The sequence below is a fragment of the Saccoglossus kowalevskii genome, chromosome 8 (assembly GCF_978046115.1).
Source record: "Saccoglossus kowalevskii chromosome 8, keSacKowa6.1, whole genome shotgun sequence".
Lineage (NCBI taxonomy): Eukaryota > Metazoa > Hemichordata > Enteropneusta > Harrimaniidae > Saccoglossus > Saccoglossus kowalevskii.
In genome coordinates this window covers 14,027,632-14,045,377 of record NC_140648.1, presented here as the reverse complement: position 1 = coordinate 14,045,377, position 17,746 = coordinate 14,027,632, and the positions used below count along the sequence as shown (strand labels likewise).

The 17,746-nt window shown below is 33.9% G+C and overlaps 1 protein-coding gene across 1 annotated transcript in view; it reads right to left on the bottom strand.

Annotated features, from left to right (window-relative positions):
- LOC100372140 (ras-related protein Rab-40C-like) overlaps window positions 1-17,746 on the bottom strand; it is a 38,074-nt gene that overhangs the window by 10,370 nt on the left and 9,958 nt on the right. Inside the window, exon 2 of the mRNA XM_002741184.4 lies at window positions 10,612-10,672. Coding sequence (XP_002741230.2) covers window positions 10,612-10,672 — 61 coding nt within the window. The remainder of the gene's footprint in view (window positions 1-10,611; window positions 10,673-17,746) is intronic.

Genomic DNA, 17,746 nt, shown 5'->3' with positions numbered 1-17,746 from the left:
GGTTTTTGGTAAATATTGTCCTAAATATAGCAGACTTGTTTTCTATTTCCCATGAAGTTATAAATAGGCTAACTAACATCTCAAATGTAGGACAGTTTAGGGTACACTTAGTACAGAGCCACTAATACAAAAATGGAATTATTTGAGTAATAAATACCAATTATTACTAACCAGTACTTCTTTTTTTAGCATTTCTTTCATTAGTATAAGCTATAAAAAAGCGAGTAATCTTCAAAAAAATAAAATGCTAGGATAGCATGGCTATAAGTAATCATTAAAATGAAACTTTCCCTGACTTATTAAAAACTGTAATAAATCTCTCCAGAATAAATATCTCAGGTGACAAGTCACATGAAACACTGCAGCTAATTAAGCAGAATTATCATTCGGTTTTCCTTTGAAATTTCAATTACTAAGATTATATATTTACAGCAATTATACCAGCAGTTAATTTTATAATTATTACATGTACATTTAGGCTGATATTCTAGTCATGAAACCTAATAAACTGACAAAACACTGACTTCTGTTGGAAACAACTGACTGCCAATCACTGCTGTACTTTAACCTTGGATATGAATTCCAAGGTTGTAATATATTAAAGACCAATCACAGTGCTGCTTTTACTACTAATGTAGGCTATTATGTATTCATTGTGTTGATTAGTCAATATTTTTTAAAGTAGTTTGTAGTTGATAGACCAGAAGCAGTATTGAGAAACATTTAAGCTACTGTATATACAACTACCAGTGATTATAAACCTTTAAAAAGTGCAGTTTTGTACGATCGCGGATTTATAAGATTTATAAGATTTGTAAGTGGTATGATATGTGAGGAAGATCTCATGGGAATTGAAGAGTCATACTAGACATACTACCACTATCTGAAATAGGTGAGTCTGAAAGAACTCATTAGTGTTCATCTTAGGCTATTAACTGTTTTTGCATATTCACAAAACCTGTATGCATTGCGTTTTTGAACACAGTGATAATCTGATCTTGCTCAATTCTGTTTATGTAATCAAATCTTACCAAGTGTCCATTGTGCTCTGTGATGCCATTTGCTGGAAATAGGTTTGATGGACACACACGTCGAATAGGACCTTCATCACACCGTACACTGATATCAAGTTGCATACTACCCTTATAAATCATATACCATTACATCATATAGGTTATTTTTGATCATCAGTTAGTATAATTTTGGTGATATAAAACATGATGTTGGCTTTCATCACCTATCTGTATCACAGGATGTCTCTATCATTCATTTGGCTGTTTATATTGACTATGGAATATACCCAAAGTAGTTACTGGAGTAGAACGCTGACAGGAATGACACTGCTTTTTGTCAATATCTCTTTTATCAGTTTACAGATGGACTGTGTCATATTCAGTCTGTAGCAGGGCTGCAATATACCAGTAATCACTCTATAGAAAGACTGTAATATATATTCAGTCTATAGCAAAACTGTGATTTAATCAGTCTATAGTGGGACTTTCATATAATCCATCTATAGTGAGACTGTGAAACAATCAGTCTATAGCAGGACTTTGATATAATCCATCTATAGTGGGACTGTGAAACAATCAGTCTATAGCAGGACTTTGATATAATCCATCTATAGTTAGAACTGTGATACAATCAGTCTATAGCAGGACTTTGATATAATCCGTCTATAGTGGGACTGTGAAACAATCAGTCTATAGCAGGACTTTGATATAATCCATCTATAGCGAGACTGTGATACAATCAGTCTATAGCAGGACTTTGATATAATCCATCTATAGTGAGACTGTGAAACAATCAGTCTATAGCAGGACTTTGATATAATCCATCTATAGTGAGACTGTGATATAATCAGTCTATAGCAGGACTTTGATATAATCCGTCTATAGTGAGACTGTGAAACAATCAGTCTATAGCAGGACTTTGATATAATCCATCTATAGTGAGACTGTGAAACAATCAGTCTATAGCAGGACTTTGATATAATCCATCTATAGTGAGACTGTGATACAATCAGTCTATAGCAGGACTTTGATATAATCCATCTATAGCGGGACTGTGAAACAATCAATCTATAGCAGGACTTTGATATAATCCATCTATAGTGGGACTGTGATATAATCAGTCTATAGCAGGACTTTGATATAATCCATCTATAGTGGGACTTTGATATAATCCAGCTATAATGGGACTGTGATACAGTCAGTCTATAGCAGGACTGTGATACAATCAGTCTATAGCAGGACTTTGATATAATCCATCTATAGTGGGACTGTGATATAATCAGTCTATAGTGGGACTGTGATACAATCCATCTATAGTTAGAACTGTGATACAATCAGTCTATAGCAGGACTTTGATATAATCCATCTATAGTTAGAACTGTGATACAATCAGTCTATAGCAGGACTTTGATATAATCCATCTATAGTTAGAACTGTAATACAATCAGTCTATAGCAGGACTTTGATATAATCCATCTATAGTGAGACTGTGATACAATCAGTCTATAGCAGGACTTTGATATAATCCATCTATAGTGAGACTGTGATATAATCAGTCTATAGCAGGACTTTGATATAATCCATCTATAGTGGGACTGTGAAACAATCAGTCTATAGCAGGACTTTGATATAATCCATCTATAGCGGGACTGTGAAACAATCAATCTATAGCAGGACTTTGATATAATCCATCTATAGTGGGACTGTGATATAATCAGTCTATAGCAGGACTTTGATATAATCCATCTATAGTGGGACTGTGATACAATCAGTCTATAGTGGGATTGTGATATAATTAGTCTATAGCAGGAGTGTGATTTAATCAGTCTATAGCAGGACTTTGATATAATCCATCTATAGTGGGACTTTGATATAATCCAGCTATAATGGGACTGTGATACAGTCAGTCTATAGCAGGACTGTGATACAATCAGTCTATAGTGGGATTGTGATATAATTAGTCTATAGCAGGAGTGTGATTTAATCAGTCTATAGCAGGACTTTGATATAATCCATCTATAGTGGGACTTTGATATAATCCAGCTATAATGGGACTGTGATACAGTCAGTCTATAGCAGGACTGTGATACAATCAGTCTATAGCAGGACTTTGATATAATCCATCTATAGTGGGACTGTGATATAATCAGTCTATAGTGGGACTGTGATACAATCCATCTATAGTTAGAACTGTGATACAATCAGTCTATAGCAGGACTTTGATATAATCCATCTATAGTTAGAACTGTGATACAATCAGTCTATAGCAGGACTTTGATATAATCCATCTATAGTTAGAACTGTAATAAAATCAGTCTATAGCAGGACTTTGATATAATCCATCTATAGTGAGACTGTGATACAATCAGTCTATAGCAGGACTTTGATATAATCCATCTATAGTGAGACTGTGATACAATCAGTCTATAGCAGGACTTTGATATAATCCATCTATAGTTAGAACTGTGATACAATCAGTCTATAGCAGGACTTTGATATAATCCATCTATAGTTAGAACTGTGATACAATCAGTCTATAGCAGGACTTTGATATAATCCATCTATAGTTAGAACTGTGATACAATCAGTCTATAGCAGGACTTTGATATAATCCATCTATAGTTAGAACTGTAATACAATCAGTCTATAGCAGGACTGTGATACAATCAGTCTATAGCAGGACTGTGATACAATCAGTCTATAGCAGGACTTTGATACAATCAGTCTATAGCAGGACTGTGATACAATCAGTCTTTAGCAGGACTTTGATATAATCCATCTATAGTGGGACTGTGATATAATCAGTCTATAGTGGGATTGTGATATAATTAGTCTATAGCAGAACTTTGTTATAATCCATCTATAGTGGGACTGTGATATAATCAGTCTATAGTGGGATTGTGATATAATTATTCTATAGCAGAACTTTGATATAATCCATCTATAGTGGGACTGTGATACAATCAGTCTATAGCAGGACTTTGATACAATCAGTCTATAGCAGGACTGTGATACAATCAGTCTTTAGCAGGACTTTGATATAATCCATCTATAGTGGGACTGTGATATAATCAGTCTATAGCAGGACTTTGATATAATCCATCTATAGTGGGACTGTGATACAATCAGTCTATAGCAGGACTTTGATATAATCCATCTATAGTGGGACTGTGATATAATCCATCTATAGTGGGACTGTGATATAATCAGTCTATAGCAGGACTTTGATATAATCCATCTATAGTGGGACTGTGATACAATCAGTCTATAGCAGGACTTTGATATAATCCATCTATAGTGAGACTGTGATATAATCAGTCTTTAGCAGGACTTTGATATAATCCATCTATAGTGGGACTGTGATATAATCAGTCTATAGCAGGACTTTGATATAATCCATCTATAGTGGGACTGTGATACAATCAGTCTATAGCAGGACTTTGATATAATCCATCTATAGTTAGAACTGTGATACAATCAGTCTATAGCAGGACTTTGATATAATCCATCTATAGTTAGAACTGTGATACAATCAGTCTATAGCAGGACTTTGATATAATCCATCTATAGTGGGACTGTGATATAATGCATCTATAGTGGGACTGTGATATAATCAGTCTATAGCAGGACTTTGATATAATCCATCTATAGCATGACTGTGATATAATCAGTCTATAGCAGGACTTTGATATAATCCATCTATCCTCGGGGGCGGAGCTACGTCACAAGACGTTCCACATTGCTAAGACGCGCACCACTGTACATGTATTTCTATGGGCTCTGTGTGCGCTGCTGTGGAACGTCGGTCGAGCCGGTGAAAATTCAAGAAAACAACACAAACTCAACTTTGAAGTAATCCTGAACAACCAAATTTACATATGTTACACACATAGAGCTAATCTTGTTACACTTTTCAGGGGGGTCTCAACAACCATCCCAAAGTACCGTTTTCTGCGAGTTTTTGGCCTTTGTTTTCACCGCGAGGGTTGCCAAGCGGTGAAAAACGCCCGGATGTCTGCCCCCGAGAATAGGGAGACTGTGATATAATCATTCTATAGCAGGACTTTGATATAATCCATCTATAGTGGGACTGTGATACAATCAGTCTATAGCAGAACTTTGATATAATCCATCTATAGTGAGACTGTGATATAATCAGTCTATAGCAGGACTTTGATATAATCCATCTATAGTGAGACTGTGATACAATCAGTCTATAGCAGGACTTTGATATAATCCATCTATAGCGGGACTGTGATATAATCAGTCTACAGTGGGACTTTAATATAATCCATCTATAGTGGGACTGTAATATAATCTGACTATGGGAGAACTGTGATATAATTGATAAAAAATGTTCTACCACAAGTTGGTCAATTTTTTCAAAGATAAAAATTTATACATGTAATAGTAAAAAAATATGAGTTTTGACTGATTTGATTTGAAACGACTTGAGCAACACATTTACATTTGTTTTTATTGAACTATGGGATTTATGTCACTTGTTCCAACAATGACAGCAATCCAGGTAAGGACAGTTTTGAGAATATACGCTATGAATCATTATTATTTTGCATAATAATAGAATGCTATGGCTTAAATTGGAAAATATTGCAGAGGAATCAATTATGATCTAGTAGATTGCAATCCATAATAAAAAATTGATGCCAGTTAGTAGGGTTGTCGAGTTTCAGGCAATAACATAAACACAGATCCAATATGATCATCATATCACTGGAATATCAGGGAATGAAACAAGCAGCCTATTGGCTGAGATCGCTCCGCTGTTAGCAATGCACATTTCAATTAAAGAACTGAAGACATCATTAGAAAATGAACAATATGAATAGTGTCAAAGCAATCAGACTTGCAGTTTTTAACAAGAAGTCGAAAATATCACTTTTTACCAAAAATAACAAAAATATTCACCAAAATAAATTAATTAGAGAATTGAAGATATCATCACAAAATGAACAAATCTGAGAGAGGTCCACATGTAGTACCTATATATGTAATATCAAAGCAATTGGACTTGCGGTTTTCAACAAGAAGTCGAAAATATCACTTTTTACCAAAAATTACAACAAGCAGCCTGTCGGCTGAGATAGCTCCGCTGTTAGCAATGCACATGGCAATTAAAGAACAGAAGATATCATTAGAAAATGAACAAATCTGAGAGAGGTCCACATGTAGTACCTATATGTATAATATATCAAAGCAATTGGATTTGCGGTTTTCAACAAGAAGTCGAAAATATCACTTTTTACCAAAAATTACAAAAATATTCATCAAAATTAGAGAATTAAAGATATCATTATGAAATGAACAAATCTGAGAGAGGTCCACATGTAGTACCTATATATGTAATATCAAAGCAATTGGACTTGCGGTTTTCAACAAGAAGTCGAAAATATCACTTTTTACCAAAAATTACAAAAATATTCACCGAAATTAGAGAATTAAAGATATCATTACAAAATGAACAAATCTGAGAGAGGTCCACATGTAGTACCTATATATGTAATATCAAAGCAATTGGACTTGCGGTTTTCAACAAGAAGTCGAAAATATCACTTTTTACCAAAAATTACAAAAATATTCACCAAAATTAGAGAATTGAAGATATCATTACAAAATGAACAAATCTGAGAGAGGTCGACATGTAGTACCTATATATGTAATATCAAAGCAATTGGACTTGCGGTTTTCAACAAGAAGTCGAAAATATCACTTTTTACCAAAAATGACAAAAATATTCACCAAAATTAGAGAATTAAAGATATCATTACAAAATGAACAAATCTGAGAGAGGTCCACATGTAGTACCTATATATGTAATATCAAAGCAATTGCACTTGCGGTTTTCAACAAGAAGTCGAAAATATCACTTTTTACTAAAAATGACAAAAATATTCACCAAAATTAGAGAATTGAAGATATCATCATGAAATGAACAAATCTGAGAGAGGTCTACCCAAGGTACATATACACCAAGTATCAAAGCATTCAGGCTTGTAGTTTTCAAGAAGAAGTCGAAAAAGTAAAACATTGACACGGACGACGACGACGGACAATCACTCATATGATAAGCTCCGCTCGACAAAGTCGACAGCGGAGCTAAAAATATTCACCAAAATTAGAGAATTGAAGATATCATCACAAAATGAACAAATCTGAGAGAGGTCCACATGTAGTACCTATATATGTAATATCAAAGCAATCGAACTTGCGGTTTTTAACAAGAAGTCGAAAATATCATTTTTTACCAAAAATGACAAAAATATTCACCAAAATTAGAGAATTGAAGATATCATCACGAAATGAACAAATCTGAGAGAGGTCCACATGTAGTACCTATATATGTAGTATCAAAGCAATTGCACTTGCGGTTTTTAACAAGAAGTCGAAAATATCACTTTTTACCAAAAATGACAAAAATATTCACCAAAATTAGAAAATTGAAGATATCAACATGAAATGAACAAATCTAAGAGAGGTCTACCCAAGGTACATATACACCAAGTATCAAAGCATGCAGGCTTGTAGTTTTCAAGTAGAAGTCGAAAAAGTAAAACATTGACACGGACGACGACGGACAATCACTCATATGATAAGCTCCGCTCGACAAAGTCGACAGCGGAGCTAAAAAGAAGCAATTGTGTCAAAATGGAGGAACATTGTAGTAGCGACAATTAAGGTGATGTTATAAAAAAAATGTCAATTTCAATATTCTGAAATAAAGTTGCTGGTACCAGAGAACAAAATTTGGGTTGCAATATAGAGATGAATAACAAAAATTGCCCTTTTTTATTATATCTGATTTGGCAACTTAAATTTTCAGGCTAATACCTGCCGAGGACATGAAATGTAGGCAAGGTCAATCAATACATGGAGACAGCCTCAGCCTCATATAGTATTTATACTCAGACAGCAAAGAGACGCCAAACTTGCACTTGACAATAAAAGGCACACTCTTTGTGATAATGGATAAATCAACAATACACTAATGTACAGAATAATGGGATTACAACAAAATGACATGTGTCAGACACAACTGCTAAAGCTAGCATGAGGTGCACAACTTAAATTTGGTAAAAATTAATTGCTGGGAAAAAGAGCCAGTGTGGTTCTTTTGAAATTCGAAATGATTTCTGATAAAAGAAGTTGTACAGGAAAGCCACTAATATTATTGTACAGACAGTTTTGATACCATCAAGGCAGGCAGAGTTTGGTGCAGACACACCATCAGTTTAGCATAAATTTTTATATTTGGTAAATGGACCATTTCATTTGATAATTTATTAAACTCATAGGTGAGTATCACAGGACTATACAGTCCACTGCGATCGATATACTTTTAAGGTCTCAACATGCCATGGTGTTCAATCAATATATCTCTTTACAGTTTATTAAATTATTGGCACAATCCAGACAGTGTATTATATTTGTGCATTTACCAATCTCTGTAATCACATCAATCCTTTAACACCAAGTCACACAATGGTGGTATGTATAAATTTATAATTTAGATGGCGAAAATAATTAGATTTATAACTAAAAACGGCATTCTCATTACCAAGCATAGATCTTACCACAAGTATGAATCTGTAGCAAAACATGAGATGTCAAATTCGTTTTGTTTTTCATCCAAAAGTCATTGAAAATTTTGGTTTCTAGAAGTGTTTTTTTCTCCATTTATTTAAAAAGTCAATAACCATTCTCACTGTTTCTCATATCAAAATCCTGTTGTTATTCTTCTCACATTATTTTTAAAATAATTAATCCATAAAACAATAATTCAAAAGGAAACACTAGATAATGATGTGCTGATTACGAAATATTAATTCCATTTAATCCGTCAAATGATGATAGAGACATGACAAAGCCACGCCAGATGGCGAGATGATAGATATTTCGTATACTTACTAGAAATTAGCATAATGCCAACAATGGGAAAAGCATAATAAAAAGGAATGATGTTTACCCATTATTGTGATCTCCAATTTCATTTATAAGGAAACCTATAATTGTAATTGACTGTTTTTTATTCATTTCACACCCATCTGTTAAAGCAAACGCACTGACTAATATGCTAAGTACATAATACAATTTGGTGTCCTGGTGTCCATTCTATTACCGAGCAGAATCAATACTTCAAAATTTGTCTTTGTTATTTGACAACTTCATAGCACCCAAGAGCTTACACATAGGAAACTAATTTACTTTACTCTCCCATGATGCATTGCAATGTTTACTGATATATCACAGTAACTTTTAGCCAATCATATCAAACAGTATGTTCACCACTTGTAAAGTACAACATCTCTACATGGTGATTGGCTTATTTCAACAGCTGAAGCATGGATGAATAATTATGCTACAGACATCACATTTGGTCTATCAGTAGCATACGTAAGTAAATGACAGAGGTGTGTGTATGGTCATAAAACCATAGTTGTTCTATTAGTAGGCATGAGTCATAATGTAATGATCCAGCATAAATGTAAATTTTGGTTCATGTGTGATTTATTAAAAATGCATGTCTCATAAAGCAAATACTGTAGAATACTTTATTTTCGCTTGGAATTCATTTTCGCTATTTTCGCTAAAGGGGTGATTCTGTGAAAATAAAATCCAGCAAATATACTTTTTTTCCTATATTTTACATTCAATTCATCAAAAATCAGTGAAAATAAATTCATACAAAACACCTATTTTCAGTGAAAAATAATTCCAGCTAAAATAAAGTATTTCACAGTTGCATAATGATGGAACATGAAAGGCCAACTGCTATGATACAGGGCACACCATGCCTGATAGTCAGCATACATCAGAACATTATTTTGTAAGTAAAAAACAGCAAATTGTATTTTCATGAGGCACAAATTCTGAAAACGATATTCTGTTACTTAGTGACATGTTTTTACAACCAACAGAAACACTTGGGAAAAAAAGTCAATCAATAAACAAAATGGAAGTGAACAGCTGAGATGATGAATAACTAATGACATTCAAGTAGTCAGCAAATATCTATCCTAGGCTGTGCTAATTATGTTTGCATAGTCTCACTTTAGAGAAAGACTATGAGAATAACACAATTTGTCAATTCCATCACGGGTGATAACATGCTCTGATTACATGCAGCGTTGATGTAAGTGTCAATGATTGATTGGAAAATACTGTGAAAAATCATGCTTTTATCCTGCAGACTCTTTGATAACATAAGTATGCTAACAGTCACCATGAAATAGCATGTATTCATGAATGTGCACTGTGAACTTGATGTATGTTTCCCATAGACAATTATGCAAATTCAGAGAATCAGATATACTGTACACATGGAGTCAATGAGTCTAGTGTCCAAAGGTAGTAAAATGTAGAAAGGGTCTTTTTTTTTATCTTTAAAATCAGATACTAAGCACAGTACTTAGATAACTGTGTGCGACACTGAATCAACTACACATAAAGTGCTATTTGCAGAATGAAATCTACAGGGGCAGGGGATTTTAAAACGATCTAATCATATGCATTCCATTAGCAATCCTAAGAGAACAGGTGAGAAAGATCACACTAAGTGGGCTAAAACATAATAACGTACCATAACTGTAACTTGACTTTCTTGCCGTCTAGTAAGATGGTTGTTGTCTTGTGTTCAATACCTATGGAAATACAGAAAAAAATATTTGTTTTCAAATCTGGTGCAAAAAACAATGAAAAAACAGCATCCCTCACATATTTGATATTATTATATCTGTCATCGTAACGCCATAAGTTACAGTGTGTCGTAATTTTGCGGTATTTTACGGTTTTATCATTCAATTTAGCGCATTTTCCAGTCAACGAAATAAGCAAAATTAAAACACAGTGAATAATTAACCCTTTACAGTGATAATAAGCATTTGTCGATGTAACGGCGTACTGTCCAAGTAATAACCTCATATTATTACACGCCTAGATCTCTAACCTTTGGCGCTGAGCACTACAATATTTTTTTTTTGTACACATATTTTTTTACTCTCTTGACCCTTGACCTCCCTATCCGATCAATGAAAACACAAACCCAAATAATCGCGGAGCATACATGTTGAAGCGCACGCTGTACAAGGACACAAATCCAGCATATTGTTGATAATCTTTTTACTGTAGTGTTCTTATTTTTAGCAGAGTAAATACCGTATTTGAACTTGATATATGTACCTTTGATCTTGAGCTACATAGACTACAAATGTAAATGGTTCGATAAATAAGAATTGTGTCACAGTGAAACAATTAAAACAAACTTAATTGAACTTGACATATGTACCTTTTTTTTTCAGTTCAATAAATCCGAATTGCGTCACAGTGAAACAAACACACTATGATATCTTAATTCAACTAAATATGTGTGTATGGTATACAATTTCACACACATTCCTGATATTTTCAACAAGTCATTCATCATGCTGTTGGATTCTATAGTTAAAGAACAGTAGTCATCGTGCCACGCATGAACGTGATATGGGTCTAATATAAACAAAGATGGCCGCTATGACTGTTGTGCAGATCAACGAGTACAAACTGAGACGTTACCAAGCTTTAATAAGGTATTTTTTAGGTGATTGGAAGACATCACCGGTGGTAATTAGTGCAAGTTGCGCCCAGGTCAAAACATGTACCGGTACTTGTAATTTAGAGCGCATTAGAAGAGCGCATGCACAGTGCGCCGACCACAGACCTTTAAAATCTACAATCTCACAGCAACTAACATAAAGCACACTTATAAATAAAACTTGTAAATTCTAAGAGGTACTTTATAAGAAAGAAGAACTAGTATTTTAAGTGTAACCGTATCCTTTTCAGTATTTAGGTTGCCCCTTAAGCAGCTAAAGACTATGAACTTAATTATCCATATTAAAATAAACTACTTTGTGTACTTGCACACTGGAAATTATTGTGTACTTGCACACTGGAAATTATCACAGTACACCAATGAGTTACTATTAAATAGGAAAACCGTTCAGTAGTTTAAATTGTACAAACACTGCCACTTATGCAAGCGTGTGCTTGATATACCTTTTGAGGACATTTTTCGTGACTATGGGACTGGTACGTGACATCACTGACACTGACAGGTCCCATATAATTTATATTAAATACTTGTTTTCAAGATTTATTTTCAGTGGTGCATTTCTAAAACTAGTGCTACTATTTAGCGTGTCTCCAAATCTATCACCATGAAAAAAGCAGGCAGTAAATTATACTTTATTATAAAGGGCTCTTTTTTTAATTACATGTAATTAATTTACTTGTTTAAATGTTGCTGGTCTTGAAACTTTGGTATTCACAATCACAATGTAAGAAGTTAATTGTCCTTATCATATACCTAGAGTATTGCCCAGCCTCGTAACGCTATGGGATGCGCACCCTCACATCAGGGCAATAATATCCCGTATCACACCCGGCCCAGTGCGCTTGGTTTTCATCCATCAAAATAAAACACGTCATTTTAAATTACATCATGCATTTAAGGTCATGCTGTGGTAAAATTGTAATTACACCTATAAGGCATAAGATAAAACCTTTATGGACTGGATATGGCTTTTGTGGCCCTTGGTCATACTGCTAACACACCCTCCCAAGCTTGGACACTTCCGCTGCACGGCCATGAAGTCCAGTCCATGAAGATTATTATCAGTGTCAGGTAAAAAAAAAAATCTCAAATTTTGCATAAAAATATTTATCATTCTTTACATACCCATATGATACTTCAGTATCCCTCCCCAAAATGAATGAAACAGTGGCAACAAATGATATTGAACAATATAGATATTCAAATAAATAAAATGAAATCATACCATACCATACTGTAATGTTATGCCACTGCTGTGAAAATACTAAGGCATTTTATCAGCTGTGTTCTATAAATAACATTAAGGTCTGTTATCTTATCAGAGAATTGGATTTTTTGAAATCCAGAATGGCACATCAAGCCATTCCAATGCATTTTGTGAAATTTATAGTTTTAATCTTTTTCGGAATTTTGTAAACATCTATCTTCTATATAATGTATGGTGATGTGTTGTCACTTTCAAATCCTGATCAAAATTGTTAGTAAATTGATAAAAACCACACAGATATCATATTATTACAAAAATTTACAAATTTTCAGTGTAAAAAAACAAACAATATGGTATTATTCAGACACAATTAACCCTCATATAGATATAGCTGAATAACCTACATTGATCCAACATTATGAAAACATTCTCTCCATCGATCTAGGGATAGCGGTATTGATCTAGATCCAGAGATCTGGAGAAGCTTGAGACTAAATCAACAAAACACTTATATCAACAACTAACAATGGATAATACTTTTTAGATTATATAAACACCCTCAGGTAACAGCATGGGTAGATCCACACTTATATCCACATAGCCATTATGAATGAATGCTAGGGAGATATACCGTAATCTGCCAGTAAGCAAGGGAGATATAATCTGCCAGTAAGCAAGGGAGATATAATCTGCCAGTAAGCATGGGATTTGTCAAATATTGTGTGCAGTCAGAAACACACATGGGATTTATCATATTATATCAGTGATTATTATGAAAGCCAAATGTGCTGCTGTTGTTGTTGTTGCATGCTGTTGCAGTTGTTGGTGACATTTGAAAATCTGTAATTCTCATCAAATTCAAAATTAAAATGCTACACAGTTGTGTGCTCATCAAGGTCCTATACAAAATGCATGTACATTGTTTTTTTTGTTTTTTTTTATACTATTTTTGTGCCAAGTGACAGTAAATCCCAGCCAGTGGATTTAGCCTTCCCATTGAGTCTGTGGCACACTTCACCCAGGGTAGGGGTCAATTCATTTTTGGTGTTTAGAAGGATTTGAATTTTGGTCTACAGATTGTGGGTCTGATGCAACAATCACTAAATGACCACACAAAAAATTACGTAAAATAATTAAACACAATCTATGCAATGTTTAAACACGCTGACTGCTGACCCCATTTTGTGGCTATATCCATGGAGGTTTTCCGCAGAAGATGTGTTGAATTGAAACCAATCAGCCAGAATAAAAAAACAGATTTAAAACAGGATTACTTCTTGTGGAAGGCGACAAAAGTTGGCAATGGTGGTGATTAGGTCAAGCCAAATAATAATTATCAAACTCTAAAGTTCATACACTGCTTCATAGCAGTAATTCTCTTGGGACGAATGAGATTCATTCCAGTGATAAATGTTATGAACATCTAATCTCATTCATGATATTCTTACCCCAGGCTTAACAGTGGATAATAAGCTATTTCCGATTTCAATTTGATTTTAATGTACTAGAGAGTGTGGATACACCAGAAAATATGGCATAAAACATTCCTCTCCATCGGTTGATGCACACATGTACACCTCCATGTACCAAACAATGTAATAACCGCAGACAATATTGTAATACAATTCAACCCCAGTGGACTACAGATGTATTTGTAGAGCACAGGGTTATGAAACAAAATGAATTAATGAGACGCATACTCAAAGTAAAAGAAAAGGAAAGCAAGAGTGAGCAAGCCAGATAAACTAAGAACCATCCCAACATGCAACATGTTCCCATAGTAACATATTAAGCTCAATTGCTTCTCTAATCCCTACGCCACACAACACTTCAACCAATCTCAAAATGGCCATTCTATTAAAAAAACTTACAGTAGGTTAAAAGGCATCTTGAATGATTTGGCAAATTTAAACCTGTTCTGATTTTATCTTTTCGCTTCTTCTTTTTTATTCTTTTAGTCTACTGATGCAGAAGGAATGCTGAGAATCTGAATGTGGTATAAAGATGGAAAGTACCATTTATGTCAAAGGGGTGTCAGCTATTAAGGATTTCCAAAGTATGGGATTATGTTGAAGTGGAATGTAAAACTTAAAATGATATATTAATACTAATCATACCCTTACCGGGTTACAATATAACTTTGACATTTGCAGTAAATGTTACATGCTCTTGTGTTTGTGTCATGAATGAAAGGAAATATGACGAGCTTGTACCTATCCTTCAGCAAATGTATAAGACTAAATTATTTCTATTAGATTTAACAATAATAACATTATATCAATATTGTATGACTGTGAAAGTAATCAAAGTGGGGGAGTCATCATCTGTGCATGCAGCAAACAGCCATGTGTTGTTGTTTACAAACATGCGCCTACCCATGAGCCATTGTGTTCTTTAGCGCGTGTTGATAACTCAATTTTCTCACAAGCGTAGGTGACGACCCCTACGTTTTAACCAATTGTTTTTCATAAAATTTAGCTCCACAATTTATAGTTTGATCAGTTTTTAAGTCTGTTAATATCCAAATTAAAATTTTGGAATTGGATACAACAGAAATAAAACTCCAGTTATATTTGTGCTATGTTATGAGAGTAAAATACATTTTGTTTCCAACAACACAATTTTTTATATTTTTTTTTAGTGTAGCAAAGTTTGATCACTAAATATTTGTCAATATCTAATTATGTTCATGTACATTTTTAACTGCTCTGTAAAGCCATTCTGAATGGAATGGACTAAAATTTTCAGAACACATGGCCTTGAAATTATCCATTATCCAAAATGGTCAGATCAATAGGTGGGCTAGATGAGATTGAATTACACAGAAATTGCAAACATGGCTAATACATAACTGCATTACATTTCATTATTTAAAAAAATACTTTTGAAAAAACGGCGCCTCTAGTAATGTTTCGTCCTCTAATTCTAACCATTACTGTACTTACAGGGTCAATTAAGTTTATAAGTATATAGACAAGTGTAATGTTCATTTACCGGTACTATGTAATTTATCGTAACATGAATGTAAAATATTCCAAAAGTCAAGTTTATTAAAAAATTAAACATGGTTAATGAAGCACCAGGCTACCAAGTATGGAAGGACAAATTCACAACATAGACAACATACTTTGTTCGTTTTTTCTCACATCAGCTACATCTGTTCAACAGTGAAATAAAATTGGTGAACCAGAGAAGAAAAGGTCCCAGTGTATATACATTGAGTAAACAGTGGGGAAAGAAACAAGTCATAACATGGTGACCAGTATGAGGGGAATGCAACACTGTTTATTCTCAGTGTGGATTGACAAACTTACTGAATACCAATCTACTTTAGACAACTCTCCAATCTACTTTAGACAACTCTCCAATCTCTTTCTAATATCCCGGTAAAGCCAGTGACATTCCATCATGCGTGATTCTCATTAAACTTTGCTCACCTGACATTCTTATAAGTCTGCAGTTAGCTGGTGATGTCTATCAATTTAAATTGGCCAAAACCCAAGTTTTTAACAACCTGTTTGAATGGTAATTTTCTGTTAGTGATCATAGACCTAAGAAATCATCCTAGCTTTCATCCTTATGTTTTATTCAGTGGCAAATCGTTAAATTTGTCAGATACATGATTTGTTTTACTGTGGGATTTATATACCAACTTGGAAATTATGATTTATGCTCATCTACATTGAGCAGACAAAATTAGATTAGAGTCCCAATTTGTCTCACAGTATGCATTACCCCCCTCCCCACTTTCCCACTAGACATTTTTTGAGTATAAGTACATTTTAAGTTATAAACCTGCTCTATTTGGGAAAACACACACGAAACATAAGGTTAGGTAAATGGTGAGGAACTGTTTACTCATCATACAGAATGAGAAATCCTTGTTTTAAATGGTGAGCAAAACTAACCGAAGAGGCAGATGAGGTATCATACTGGGCAGAGGGGTCAGCATTCTATAATTCAATCTGCTGTTTAAAATATTGTTGTACATTATAACATGTACAATGAAAACCAACTTATTAAAACATGCCTATGTGAAAAATAACCTTAATTTATTTCAAGAGAAAAAAAAACGTTCACAGCAAAGATTCCTTATATGATTTTGTGAGTAAAATCCAATTTCAATGAACACACTGTTTAAAATTATCTAAATTCATAATTACTTATATACAATTGCAATTCCTGGGTTAACCATCACATAAAAATGACATACAAATTTCCTAAAAATATTCCTAAAATATTTCAAATCTGATTCATCACTATATAGAATAAATTAGAATAATGCTTAATTACATTCTTAATGAAATTTGGTTTTAAAAAATCATTCAAAACAATGACAAACATTTATTTTAATTTGGAACAGTACTGGAAGTCATATGAAAGGTACAAGACATGGGAGTTGACTAAGGACACTGAACTGTCGGTACAGGTCAGACATGATCAATTGCAATACTCAAAACACAACATCACCTGATCACTACTGCAATACATAACACACTAGTACGGTATACATTTCATTGAATATCAAGAAGGTATTCAATACACGGTACGCTACTGAAAAACTGCAATATGTAACACAAGCACCATGCTCAATTTAAAACTGCTTACTCACAACAATTTGTTTACTTGCACTGCATTAAAATGCAATGACATAGCCTTGTGTTACGGTAGTCATTAAACCATTCAGGAAAGTTTGTGTTATTTATAGCGAGGAGACTCCACCCTAAACCCTGAAGGAACACTCAGAAGTGAAATAAATAAAGCGTAGATCGATTCAACATCTATAGACCATGACTACACTAATATACCTTGTATTATCGGTTACACAATCAAAACAGTGCCACTTAATTCTATTTACTTCGAAACACCACAAAGAACAGAAGGTTGAGACAGAAATGTCACCTATGTGTAATTTCA